The following is a 14,872-nucleotide window of genomic DNA, read 5'->3' as shown; positions in this document are numbered from 1 at the left end:
TTTTTTCTTTTTGCTTATGTGGTGCTGAGGAATCGAACCCAGGGCCTCAGGCATGCAAGGCAAGTGCTCTATCACTGAGCCACCTTCCCAGCCCCGTAGTCTGTCTTACTCTTGCTTATAGTCCCACCCTTGCTGCTGCCACCTCAGCCTCAGTATCTCCACTGGCTACCTCTTAATGACAAGCATGTCCACAAGTGTATAGACCACTAGGCTCCTAGAAGAGTAGTTAGCAGCGTTATCAGTCACCACATGCTCAGGTCTTATTTTTGTAGCACTAGCTTCCTTGGTGCAAACACTCTTCTTAACTGAGAATATCCTTAGAAAACATTCCTCTCCTATGATCTCACCCTCCCAGAAAGGGAAAGCTATTCTTAGAAGGCTTTGAAGAGTGAAGCTGAACACCAGGAAACCATTTACACTATCTTTTTTATATCACGTCCCAGAACTCTTCAGGTAGCCTTTTTTTTTATTATTGTGAAAATACTGTACAGAGGGGTTACAATTACATGGGCAAGATAATGAGTACATTTCTTATCAAGCATTGTAGCCTCCTCCTTTGTTTCCCCTTCCCATCCCTTCCCATCCTCCCCATGCCCCCCAGTCCCCCCCTCGCACGAAAGTTGTAAAGTTCGTTTTGACATAACAACTTGTACATCTCATTGTTGCAATGGTTCAGGTAGCCTTTTTATATAAATTAATAAGGCTGATGGTTCATATCAGTAATCCTAGCTACTTAGGAAGCTAAGATCTGAAGATGATCATTTGAAGCCAGCTAGGGCAGAAAAGTTTGTGAAACTGTTGCTTCCATGAACTACCAAAAAGTTAGAAGTAGGCTGAGGTAGAATGCCATTCTTGACCTATGCTAGGGGACAGTGACAAGCCTTAGCACCAGCAAAGGACAGTGTGAAGTGGGGATGCTGGGTCTAACCGGTACCATCTTGGCTACTTGGTGGACAGGGAATTGGATTAACTGGCACTATCTTGTCTTCATGGCAGAGGAAGGCAAAGTCCCTCCTCCCAGGTGATGGGTGTGCCTGAATTCCTAGAGGCAGGGGCAGGGACTTGGACAAAGATTACTGGTTACTGGATCTGTCAGTCCTGTGCCTTGAGCTGGCCAGACTCCAGTTTCCTGCCACCCTGCCCCTGGACCCTAATTCTATTTAGACCCAGACCAGCTCGGGCACTACTATGCCATGTTTTGTATTCCTGTGTCTCCTGTCTCTAGTCACCATGCCATCCCACTTCCGCCCAATGTTCTGGTTTGTTGGTATTGTTTTTCAGCTTTCTTTCCTCTCCTGCTCCCATAACTCAGTTTTCTGACACTGTTAAAGTGTATTCGTGGGGCTGCAGGTCTTTGTGACAAAGTCCACCTGTGGTCACTGGATTTCCAATAAAAAGACTCCTGATTCGACCTCTCAAAATGTTGCTTCTGTTTCTTACAATTGAGAATGAACAATATTAAAAATGTATTGCATCTCTGTGTTCATTGAAAGCTGATTCAAGTACAGTACATGCAGGTGTGAAAATCGTAAAAACCAATTTGAAGAATTAACATATACTTTTTTAAAAAATGGAATAAAAAAGCAGATTCTGTCTATCCTGGGTAGAAATACTAGAGGAGAGGGAAGGTGAGAGAGTGAAGAAAAGTGAATATGGGTTTTTTCACACTTTATGTGTGAAAATGAAACAATGGAGCTGGTTGAGGTTGCTTTAGGGAGGGAGGTGAGGAGGGGATGGGGGTGAGTTATAGACAGGATTGTCTAACCAAGGCACTTTGTATCCATTGACATGTCAAAATCAACTGTTCAACTGACAATTTTTTTACATGGAGGGGGAATGTTGGTGAGAATGTGGAAAAATTTGGACTTCTTAGTGAACAATGTCTGCTAAACACACTATTAAACAAGATGATTTTCCTGCATTCTAAGCCTCCCAGAACTGAGGTCATTATCATATGCAGTCCAGTGGATGCTTCCTTTACACTGCTCAGGTCTCCAAGTCTAAAACCATCATGATCCTAGCTGCCATTATCAGCTAAGACTCACAATGCATCCCCTTCAGGGAACTGTCTGCCTGAAGAAAGATGATCCACCCAAGGGTATACCATCATGCCCAGGTGTAACCTATGGACAATGGCTAACTGATTTAGAATCCCAAGGGCCTAACTTCTCTGCCTCAATTGCAGGCATCTCTAAATAATACTCCCATCTCTAGAGCTCCCATGAGATTAACTGAGTTTAGTATCTTGAAGCTGTGTATTTCTATTCAACTCTATTCTTTGGCAATACGAGGGTTTGAAAGCAGGGTCTTGTTCTTGTGAAGCATTCTATCATTTCAAATATGCTCCTTGGTCCTTTTTACTTTTGTTTTTCAGGTAGGATCTATACTCCTTGGGGCCAACCTCAGACCTTTATCCTTCTCCATATACCTCTTTCATAGCTGGGATTACAGGCATGTACCATCATGCCCAACTAGTTTGTTGATAAGGGTTTTTTTTGTTGTTGTGGTGGTGGTGGTGGTTTGTTTTTGCCCAGGGAAGCTCAATCCTCCTAATCTCTTAACCTCTCATATAGTGATTGTATGTGATCCATAACATCTGGCACCATGAAATTTATATCTATTCTCACACTTCATCACAGGTGTTGCTTCCTGAGAATACCCCTTAATAAACCTCTTGGGAATCTAACTTTCAACGTAAGCAAATGGCCAGGCTTTTCCATTTTCTCATGCTACACTATCCCTTCAGAGATCTTCTGCCTGGCCCAAGCCTTATCCTCACAGTCCATGTCCAGATCAGTGAAGGTATTTAGAAAAGATGGTGTTCCATCTTAGAAGGCTCCTTCCTCTCTGGAATTCCTATGCAACTAGTTCCTGCTGCTGGCTCTCACATATATTTACATGTATGACTTATTTTTCTAGTACTTTGGGGGAATGTTAAGCTTCCATGATCTACTACATCCTCTCTACAAATAGAATTTTTTAGACATAGATTTTCAAAATTCTGAATTACATGGTAGTAACTTTTTTCCCCAATTGAAATTTGGTCAGAGAACTTGTTCTGAATTACTCAAGTCTGAAATTTGGCTTTTATCAAATGTAGTCAAATTTAAGAAAGTATTTCATGTTCTTAAAAAAAATATGTATCTCACACTTGTTGGATGTAATGCTCATCTTTTCATGCGATTAAGTTTATTTGTCCTGGGCTGGGAAGGTGGCTCAGTGGTAGAGCGCTTGCCTTGCATGTATGAGGCCCTGGGTTCGATTCCTCAGCACCACATAAGCAAAAAGAAAAAAGCCGGACGTGGCGCTGTGGCTCAAGTGGTAGAGCACTAGCCATGAGCTGAAAAGCTTAGGGACAGTGCCCAGGCCGAGTTCAGGCCCCACAACCCGACCCCCACCTCCCGCAAGAAAAAAGTTTATTTATCCCACTCTTATCTTCTTGTTTCTGAAAGACAGAAAAATTTCCCCCCTACCATGGCAAACTTTTCAAACTTCCTTGTAGTTTTGTACATATTTGTTTTATGTACTTTAGAACAGAGATTTTTAAAAAGTTTAGAATTGTTATAACTTCTAGAGTACTAAAACTTTTGAAAACTTTAGTGAGGTTATTTAACTCTAATATTAACTCTGATATTAACATAACTAAACCATCTTAGAAATCTCTTTCTTGTAATTCATTGTTTATTTATACATTCATACATTATACTAGCTGCTGATGGTTAACAAATTATTTCTCCCATAGATCTCCTACCTTTGGCTCTCAGACAGTAAGGAAATAGTTGAACTAACATTAAGACAGATAATTTTATCAACTTCATAATAAAACTAATTATAAAGTATCCTAACACTGGTACACAGTTTAAACAATACATAAAATATGACGTGTGCAATTCATTGGTAGAAGCCTACTCCTGTTTTGGTTAGGAGAAAAAAAAGAAACATTGAACTTCAAACCCAAGTAATATGCATTTTCCAATAAGTATGAAGAATTACAAGAATTTTAGAAATTTGGAAGCATTATAGCTACAGTGTCTCTACTCTTTAAAAGATGTCTACTAAAGAGTCTATCCTATAAACCCTGAATAAGACAAAGGCAACACTTCTCTAAAAATACATTTTAGTCCTCTCCCATTCTGTCTTTCAGGCCCTTCCTGTTAAGTTGCACGTAAAATATTTACTATGAAGCTTTTATATATGAAGACATCAAACACACACACTTCAGTACAATGTGGATCTTGGACAAACTTTTAACTAGAAGTTCTTTTTTCAAAATGGAGGTATCACAATAACATAAAATTAGTTTTATAGAAAGGCATTAGGTAATCATAAGATTAAAGATCCAAGAAATCAACTATTGCACAAACCCAATGTACACTAGTACCTATGTGAATCCGGAAAATAAGTTCAACTTGCAGTGTTTGACATGAATAACCCACATAAGGTCTAGAATGTTGTTTATGGTTCCTGAGATTTAAATTCTGTGTAACTAAAAATATACAAATATTGTGTTGGCTATCTTTGGCACCTACCCTCACTGAATACCTGACATACTGTTTCTGGCCCAAGATAGTAGTAAGCAAAACAACGGTTGGTTACTCTTCTGTCAAGCTGTGACTTCTCAATATTGCTAAGAAATTTTCATTAAGCCCAAATGTTATTTAATAGGTAGCTACATTAGGTTTCGTCTCGAGTTCAACACCATTGGCACAATAGCAGCCAAATTTTATTGAACACAACAGTTGTTTCTGTGACCACTAGAGTCTTTGAATCGCAGGCGCATCTTAGAACGATATTTCTCCAAATACAAAAGTTGTTTGCTGTTAAAAGCTCCACGTCGTTTTTGTCTTATAAACTGTACTGCATCTTCATATTTCATTCCACTTTCGATCAATGCTAGGGCAACAAGCACTGGAGTTCTCCCGAGGCCTGCAACACAGTGAACAGCAATACAACAGCCAGGTTCTTTACGAAACTGAATGTTAACCAGATGTAACCAATCATCGACAATCTGTTTGGACGGTGATGAACCATCATCAAAAGGCCAATCTAGAACCTGGATGCCTTCTTTCTCTACCAGAGCAGTATCATAAGTTGCTTCACACAATCTTACTATCGTGGTCACCCCGTATTTCTTCAGTTCCTCTATAAACCTGCTTAACGTTGCACTGGTTGGATTGTGTGTAATGAGAAATCGCATGTTCCTGTAGGTGACCTCCACGGGAGCTGGGCGGTTCATGGGCGCCATGGTCATCTAGCTTTAAGCAAACAATCAATGCAGTTATGAGAGAACTTGTCCGAACACGGAAGGGAGGCCGAGACACTGAAGTGTAGTGCAGTCCGCCGGGAACTCGCAGCGCTCTGCACAGGAAGTTGGGAGGGGCCGGAAGCCAAAGGCCATGTGGCAGCAGCCCTCCAGTTCCGGCACCTTGAGTCACATGAAGGAGCAGGCGGAGGTCTCCCCGTCCCCGTCGGAAGTCCCACCAAACGCTTCCGGCGGGCTTCCGGGCCGGGCGCCGCGCTTCCGGGGGGGAGGGGCTTCCCGGGGCCCAGCGAGGACCGTCGTCGGTTCACTTGGCCTCGGGAAGGCCGTGCTGGGCCTGACAGTAGCGTCCGCGGCCCTTCGGGAACTCCATAGATACGAGACTGAGAACACCACAGGACGGAGCGCGTTTACTCATGAACGGCTTCGGCCTGATCATACAGTCAGTTCCGTGGCGGCGGCGACGCGGGCGGCGGCGGCAGCTCCTGGGCTGGGAGCGGAGGTGGGCGTTGCGGGGAGGCGACGACAGCGCCGCCGGACGCCAAGCTGTACCGTAGTCCCGCGAGCGGTCGGGCGGAGAGGCGGCCGAGGAGCCAGTACGCGCCTTCTCCAGCCCTCTGCGTCACAAGCCTTCCCTTTTATAGCCGGGGCGACGTACTCGCCTCCTCACCAACCGCGGTGGCGGGCCAAGAGCCAATGAGAAGCGGGAACGTTCAGCCCGCCCCCCGTGACGTCATCGCGATGCCTGTTGTTGAGGCGGGAATTGTAGGGATCTGAGTCTCAAGGCTTGAAACGACCGGCCGGGAGGACTACAGGGCAGAGTCTGCCGGAAGCTAAAAGGCAGGCAAGGGGTGCACTGGGACCGGAAGGGACAGTGACCGAAGTTTCTCAACTGTATCCGGCTGCTTCTTGGTTTAACCCAGTCTCTTGGGAAGCCTGTGTCGTAAATCGAAACAATGCTAGGTGCCTTTGTTTTGTTTTTGTTTTGCAGTATCCAGGACTGAGCGCAGGACTTCCTCCACGACTTGAGCCCAACTCCTAGTCCTTTTGCTTTATTTTTCCTGTGAGTTCCCCCACTTTTCTTTTTTTAAGGAAGGACCCTGTTTAGAAACCCTACCTACCTACCTCACCAGGATCTGCAGGCGTGAACCTCCACTCCCCGCTTGACTTTTTTTTTGCCTTGGGCTTTCCTAAAATCATGATTCCCCTGATCTCCACCTTCCAAGTTGTAGGGATTTCAGGAGTGCAAGACCACTCCTAACGAGCTTATATAACCTTAAATCAACAACCCTACGAGTTAATAGTACCGTTTCTGTTAGTCTAGGCACAGAAACGTTAAGATGTCCAAGATCATAAAGCAAATAACTCTCAGCGAGGCTGAGGTGAGATGTGAATTTTGCAGTTGTCTCTCTCTCCAGTACCAACAGTATGTTAAAAAACATCCTATTTGTATTGTCAAACATTATGCACAATTGTTCCTACCTCTTGGTAATTATTCTAGTAATAAACAGGATAATAGGAATCAGAGGCATTTTTCTTCTTGTTTTTTTTTTTTTGTCGGTCGTGGGGCTTGAACTCTGGGCCTGTGTGCTGTCCCTCAGCTCTTCAGCTCAAGGCGAGCGCTCTACCACTTGAGCTACAACGCCACTTCCGGTTTTCTGGTGGTTTATTGGAGATAGGAGTCTCACGGTCTTTCCTGCCCGGGCTGGCTTTGAACCTCGATCCTCAGATCTCAACCTCTTGAGTAGCTAGGATTACAGGCGTGAGCCACCAGCGCCCGGCTCTTGTTGTTGTTTTTAACCGTCCGGCAGAAGCAAAAAATGTGGGGAAAGTAGCATTAATCTTAGGATTTTGAATTGGAATCCTTGTATCAGTGTGAACTCAATATTTATAGAACAAGTAGAAATTAGGAAAGATATAGAAGTTATAAAGAACACTGTAAACCAACATTTATAACACAATACTCAGTACTACACCTTCTGCCCAAGTGAACATGGGCAGTTCAGCAATACATTATAATTCTGGGCTTAAACTAATCTTTAAAATTTTAAGAGAATTATACAGAGCATATGCTCCACAAATTAAACTAGAAATAATTTACAGAGCTATCAACAAAATCTTCAAAAGCTTGAATAGCTGTAAAATCTCCTAAAATTGGAAATTGGCAATATTCTCCTAAACTATGGAAAGATAGTTAAATTTTTTTAAAAATAGGAAATGTTTTGAACTGAAGGAAAATGAACATAATTCTATCAGATTTGATAGGATATGGCTAAATCCAGAGATACTTCATTAAATGTTTATATTAGTAAGAAAGGTTCAAGGGGCTGGGAAGGTGGCTCCGTGTTAGAATGCTTGCCTTGCATGCATGAGGCCCTGGGCTCGGATCCTCGGAAGTGGCACCGTGGCTCAAGTGGTAGAGTACTAGCCTTGAGCTGAAGAGCTGAGGGACAGCGCCCAGGCCCAGAGTTCAGGCCCTACAACCAAAAAAAAAAAACACACACACAAGAAAAAAAAAAAAAGGTTCAAATCAATGTCTTCCCCTAGAAACTAGAATAGGGCCAAATTAAACCCAAAGCAAGCAAAAGAAAATAAAATTTAACAAATCAATGATATTAAGAAAATTTGTGTAAAGAAAAACTAATGAAAGCAAAATCTGGTTCTTTGAAAAATAATAAAGTATTTCTAACCATCTTTATGAGACAGTAAGAGCTCCACCGCATTGCTCATCTGTAACAACTACAATGCTGCTCAGTTTTTTCCCTTTATCCCATCCTACTTTTTTTTTTTTTGGTCAGTCGTAGGGCTTGAACTCTGGGCCTGGGTGCTGTCCCTCAGCTCTTCAGCTCAAGGCTAGCACCACTTCCAGCTTTTTCTCCTTATGTGGTGCTGAGGAATCAAACCCAGGGCTTCATGCATGCAAGGCAAGCACTCTACCACTGAGCCATCTTCCTAGCCCCTATTCCACATTTTTTATTAACATCAGTTATGCAAGGTGAGAGTCATTTTGACATGTCTATTTATTCATACAAAGTACCTCGATTAAACTCCCTACTCCCTATTTCCTCCTCCATCCTTTTTTTCTCCTTCCCAAACCAGTTTTAGCAAGCTTCATTGTTCTGCTTTCACACATGTACATTTTGACCATATTCACCCTTGTAGTTTTCCCTTGTTACACAGAGATTCTTCTAGTCACATCTCACTCCCACACTCTGAAAAAAGCCAAAGAATGGAGAGGTCTTAATCTCCAAGTCATGAAAAATTATCTTATTGTTTTGGCACCTAGTAAGGCTGACTGATACCAATGATAGAAAACTATAAATTGTAAATTAAGTTGATAATTTGTTTTTCCAGTAACAAGTGTATATGAAGTCAAATCTGTATGTAACAAGATTGCCTAAACTCATTTTTCCTTAACAAAGGTGTCTGTATTTTAATTAATATTAATGCAACATTATTATAGCATTTTATTATATACAAGAGACTGAGTTCAGGAGGAATGGATAAAGTCAATCTAGCAATCCTGGTAAAAGGCTATTAATGTCTTCAATATTGGTTGAGGATGATTAGACTTCCACAAAAGGATCTTGAGGGAGGGCATTCAAGGAGGTGGCACTATAGGAAGGCTTGGGAAGAGGTTTGGAAAAATTCCAACTAGCAGACATTCTTGTTACCCCAGGAAAAGTCACATCAGTATTATTACTAACCATATTAGTTTGAGTCAATGTTTGCCTCTAAACTATTTAGAGCTCAATACATTCTTGTTTTATTTAAGTAGCCAACAAAGTAAGTCTTCAAATACAAATGTCTGCCCATATACATTTCCCAAGGGAAGATTTGGCAGTCAGAAAGAGAATAAATAGTCTAAAAGACTTTCTTCCTCCCTTTCTTCCTAGTTCAGAAAGCTGGACTTCATTCTAGCTATTATACCTGAGGCGGTAGGACAGGTGAAAGAAGAGAGGTAAACAATAAAGGTAAATGAAAAATTATCTTTGGTAGAACACACCTTAACTCCTTTAAGGTGAGAATAAGCCTTCTGCAATGGCCAGCCATACTTCCCTCAGACAATACATTAATTTCCAAATTATCAGAGAGTGGAATATCTGGATGATAGAATGTTTCATCTGAAGGTCTCCACGGGAATAACATCCCTGAAGGCCCTGACAAAGTCCTCACATATCATCCATTAGAAAACTCAATCAGGACTTCTCTGAGTCTGAGGGGAACAGCTTGGCCTACCTCTTTAGTATCCACACAGCCTTTAAGAAATGTCCAGAAAACATCCTTACCCCATATTCCAGGAGAGAGGAATTTTACCATTAGGAATTATCTTGCATAGTCAGGCACTCAGAAAATATTTATTATTGACATTATTCATGACAGGTGAAAAAATAGAAAGTTTCTTATACAGCAGCTGGCACAAAGCTGGATCCTATTCCCAATCCCTGTGGCCATGGATTCATGTTCCAGAATAATTCTGACACCTCCACTGCCATCAGAGAAGTTCAGAGAATAGGTAGGGATTGGAGGAAAGCAGGAGGGGACAGTGTGCCAACATGAATTCACTAAGAGATCTAAAACACCTAACCTGAAAAAAAGATCTTTTCTTCCTTTGAAGTACAAATATACAGTTTTACAATCATTCCAAACTTGTAAAAGGTGCTTCCCAGGAAACACAAGTTCAAACTTTAGAGTTCTATACAAGCAATCGAGAGCCGTGGATGAATTTGCTCTCGGGCCACACATTGCTCTCGCCCATGTTGGAGGTACGCCTCTGGCACCGCATACAGCGTGGATACTTCTCACACTGATCCAACAGGAATAGCTTGTTGGAAGCCCTTGGGAGAGGAGAGAAAAGGCAACAGTTAGCAGGTATTCCCCAAGTTCTAGGACACATACACACACACACACACACACACACACACACACACACCACCTGGCCCCTGCTTTCAAGGCACTTAGAACCCACCTTTGCTCTCTCCCTGCTACCTGGAGCTTTCCCCATATCCTGGCATTCCCTACTTCTAAATCTATCTCTTCTTCTCCACAAATCAAAATCTTTGGCTTGGTACCTTCATAGTTGTCTGATTCTGCCCTCCTGGCCCAGCCATACTTCCCTCAGCTCCTAAGAACACACAAAGTCCAAGGTCACACAGCCAGTGATGGTGACTCCAAGCCTCTGTTGGTTACTGTCTTACCATGTGGATGAACCTCTACCTCCCCCGTCCTGGGATAGTAGCTGAGAGGGAGATAAAGCTATTAACCTGCTAATTAACAATTTAACACCTATAAGGTGCTAAGGTAGACTTGCAAAGAAAAGTATTAGGAGGCTGGAGCCTCTCCAAACAAGTCAAGAGAGAAGGGAAGGGGGGCAGCAGTAACTAATTTTCCACTTAGTTCTTCCTGGATAAATAGCCTGTGAGTCCTGGTGTACGTCCCAGCCTGTCAAAATTTTTTAATTTGTTATTGTTATTATAAAGGTGATATACAGAAGAGTTACATTTAAATCAGTCAGGAAAAGAATACATTTCTTTTTGGACAATGTCACTCCTTCCCTTGCTCTCTCCTAGTTCCTATCAACATTTTTGCATGGACAGAACTGTAGAAAATCAAGGACAGTCTTAAGGAAAAAGACTAAACAACCTTGTAAGCAGGTTCACTGGTAATACTGACAGAGTAGTTTGTGTGAATCTTGTTTTAGTTTCTCTTGGTTTTATTTTCACATCAACTCCTTCCTACTTGCTGCCTATTGTAGTCCTTGTACCTAGCATGACCTAGCTAGTGTTCAGGCACTGGTGGCTCACATCTGTAATGCTAGCTGCTCAAGAGGTAAGATCTGAAGATCATAGTTCATAGCCAGCCTAGGGAGGACAACTCATGAGACTTTTATCTCCAATTAAGTACCAAAAAAACTGGAAGTAGAGTACTAACTCAAATGGTAGTGTGATAGCCATGAGGGAAAAAAAGCTCAAGGACAGCACCCAGGCCCTGAGTTCAAGCCCCAGGACTACCAAAAAATAAAAAATAAAATCCTCCATGATGGCCAGACATCAGTGGCTCATGCCTGTAATCCTAGCTACTCAGGAGGCTGAGATCTGAGGATTGAGGTTTAAAGCCAGTCCGGGCAGGAAAGTCCATGAGACTTTTTTTTTTTTGTGGGTCGTAAGCCTTGAATTCTGGGCCTGGGTACTGTCCCTCAGCTCTTCAGCTCAAGGTGAGCACTCTACCACTTGAGCTACAGAGTTTTTCTGGTGGGTTATTGGAGATAAGAGTTTCACAAACTTTCCTGCCCAGGCTGGTTTTAAACAGCGATCCTCAGATCTCAGCCTCCTGAGTAGCTAGGATTACAGGTGTGAGCCACCAGCGCCCGGCTGTGAGACTCTTATCTCTAATAAACCACCAGAAAACTGGAAGTGGTGCTCAAGTGGTAGAGTGCTAGCCTTGAGCTGAAGAACTGAGGGACAGTGTCCAGGCCCAGCGTTCAAGCCCCTCGACCGACAAAAAATAAAATAAAAACCTCCATGACAACAAAAACAATGAGGAAATGAGAATGGGACAGTAATCTTTGGTTCCACAGCCAAACACAAAGGAAACACAAAGGAGACTGACTGATCAAGAAGCCATCCAATTCTCACCATTTAGCCCAAAGTCAAGCTCCACAGTGAAGAAGATAAGGAAGATGGCCAAGGCAGCTGAGATGGGCTGAAGTGCTATCTTCCTCATGGCATAGCTATGCCACATGCTCTATTTCTCTGCTATATTTCCCTTCTAATATACTTTTCTATCATATTTACTTATATTTGCTTCTTGCCTGAATTCTTCTCTTGCCATACAAGGACCAAGGTTGTTCAGCTGCCCTAAACTTTCTGGTAACATATTCGGTGCATTGATCAGTGAATTAGGGATAAGCTTTTTCTGATGTGGACTCATTGAATGGTTACATATTTGGGTGCCATGACCGGGATTCCCTGTTGGAATGATTACATTTACTTACCACTCCAAACTATTTCTTGTGTCTCATCTATAGTTTATCTTTCTGTTGGGTAAACATTGTTCTAGATCTAAACAACATCTTGCTGGGTTTAACCTCATTACCTTTACCTGTTTCCCCTCAATATTGAACAAATGGCTTTACTGTCCAAATTCCCTTCCTCTTTCCATTGTTCTTCTCAAGCACAAACATACCCACTACACCTTTTTGACCTATTTGTCACATCATTCCTCAGACTTTCATAGCTATTAAATATGAGTACGATTCATTACAAAGAGAGAAGAGAAAGACTTCTAAGAAAATCTTTTAAAAACAACCCAAAATACAAAAACCTGAGATCCAGAAAACCAAGGGATATCAAGAGAATAGATCAAATTCTTTTACAATAACTTTTATCTATGATTAAAAAAATGAGTTGACAAGCTGGGCACCAGTGGCTCACTTGTGTCATCCCAGGTATTCAAAGGGCTGATATCAGGATCACAGTTTAAAGCCAGCCTGAATAGAAAAGTCCAAGAGAGTCTTATCTCCAATTAGCTACCAAAAAGACAGAAGAGGAGCTATGGTGCAGTGGTGTAGAGTGTCAGCCTTAAGCCAAAAAGCTAAGTGAGACTGTGAGGCCCTAAGTTCAAGCTCCAGTACTGGCATACACATACACATTGGTAACTGGCCATTTAAAGTGTTGTTTTGGTATTAATTTCAAGCTTGGTTTTAATAATTTGTAGCCTTGGTCTGTTCCATCTGTGAGATCTTGGGAAATATTTACACTTTGCCCTGTCTTATTTTAACCTTAAAACTCCTGTGTCACGTGTATAAAACTGAAGTTAGATCTTTATAGATCACCCTGCACCAGAATCAACTCCAAATGGATCAAAGACCTCGAGGTAAGAGTAATAACCTGAATATATTAGAGGAAGTGATAGGGGATACACAAGGGCTCCTTGGCACAGGTCAAAACTTCGTAAATAAAGATCCAGAAACACAACAAATCAAAGAAAGGCTGGATGAATGGGATTGAATTAAACTGCAGCGCTTCTGCATGGTAAAGGATATAGCTAGCAAGATAAATAGGAAGCCCACAGATTGGGAGAAGATCTTCACTAGCCATACAACCGACAAGGGCCTCATTATCAAAAATATACCTAGAGCTCAAAAAATTAAACCCCCCAATAAAAAATCCTCAGAGAAAAAACCACCCGTTAATAAGTGGGCTAAGAATTAAAAAGAGACTTCTCTAGAGAGAAAGTAAGACTAGCCCAGTAGACACATGAAGAAATATTCAACATGTCTGGCTATAAAAGAAATGCAAATCAAAACTACATTGAGATTCTACCTCACCTCAATTAGAATGGACATTAACAAGAAAACAAATAATAACAGATGCTGGCAGGGATGTGGACAAAAGGGAACACTACCATACTGTTGGTGGGAATGTAAGCTGATTCAACGACTCTGGAAAGCAGTATGGAGGTTTCTCAAAAGACTAAACATAGAACTCCCTATGATCCAGCAATCCCATTCCTGGGCATTTATCCAAAGGATCACAAGCAAGGCCACACTAAAGCTACCAGCACAACTATGTTTATTGCAGCATTATTTACCATAGCTAAGATATGGAACCAACCCAGATGCCCCACAATAGATGAATGGATCAAGAAAATGTGGTATATACACAATGGAATTCTATGCTTCCATCAGAAAGAATGGCATGACCCCATTCATAAGGAAATGGGAAGACCTGGAAAAAAAATCATATTAAGTGAAATAAGCCAGACTCAAAGAAACATAGTCTCCATTGTTTCTCTCATCTGTAATAATTAGTATATGTCTAGGGTAGTCCTAGCAGAGGGTCACAATCCTAGCAGAGCATCACAATAGCTCAATAGCTATGTACATATGACCATATAAAATGACACTAATTGAAATGAACAAGAGGGCTTTTTCATTTTTGTAGGGGTTTTTGTTTTGTTTTAATGTACTGTGTGAAATTTATTTTTTCTTTCATTTTCTTCTTCCTTTGGTTTAGCCCCTGTTATCACTGTTTTTGATTTTGGTATCCTGTGTCTTATATATACATTTATCTGATTTGGGGAAGGGAAGGGGAGTAAAAAATGGTGAGACAAAGGACAACAAGTGAACCAATGCAACAATGATACTCACCAGACTAGACTGGAAATGAACATTACAACTTGGGGGAAAGGGGAGTCAGAGGGAGGGAAAGTGGGAGAAAAATGAGGGAGGGGGTAATAATGTTTGACAAGAAATGTACTCATGGGCTGGGAATGTGGCTTAGTGGTAGAGTGCTTGTCTAATATGCATGAAGTCCTGGGTTCAATTCCTCAGTACCACATAAACAGAAAAAGCCACTTGAGCACTGTGGCTCAAGTGGTAGAGTGCTAGCCTTGAGCAAAAGAAGCTCAGGGACAGTGTTCAGGCCCTGAGCCAAGCCTCAGGACTGACCAAAAAAAAAAAAGAAAGAAAGAAAGAAAAAAGAAAAAATAGTTAAGAAATGTGCTCATTACAGTGCTGGTAAGGTGGCTCAGTAATAGGGTGTTTGCCTTGCATGCATGAGGCCCTGGGTTTGATTCCTCAGCAACACATAAGCAGAAAAGGATGGAAGT

General features: G+C 41.8%; 1 protein-coding gene and 1 pseudogene across 2 annotated transcripts in view; both read right to left on the bottom strand.

Annotated features, from left to right (window-relative positions):
* Positions 1-3,718: 3,718 nt before the first annotated feature.
* Positions 3,719-5,692, bottom strand: LOC105983988 (annotated as a pseudogene).
* A 4,264-nt stretch (positions 5,693-9,956) lies between these two features.
* Positions 9,957-14,872, bottom strand: part of Ccdc81 (coiled-coil domain containing 81) — a 50,481-nt gene continuing 45,565 nt past the window's right edge. For both annotated transcript variants that reach the window (XM_013014051.1, XM_013014052.1), the window contains exon 15: positions 9,957-10,098. In XM_013014051.1, coding sequence (XP_012869505.1) covers positions 9,957-10,098 — 142 coding nt within the window. The remainder of the gene's footprint in view (positions 10,099-14,872) is intronic.

The sequence above is a fragment of the Dipodomys ordii genome, unplaced genomic scaffold (assembly GCF_000151885.1).
Source record: "Dipodomys ordii isolate 6190 unplaced genomic scaffold, Dord_2.0 Scaffold22, whole genome shotgun sequence".
Taxonomy (NCBI): domain Eukaryota; kingdom Metazoa; phylum Chordata; class Mammalia; order Rodentia; family Heteromyidae; genus Dipodomys; species Dipodomys ordii.
The sequence above is the reverse complement of the archived record's forward strand: the minus strand, read 5'-3'. Positions and strand labels throughout refer to the sequence as shown.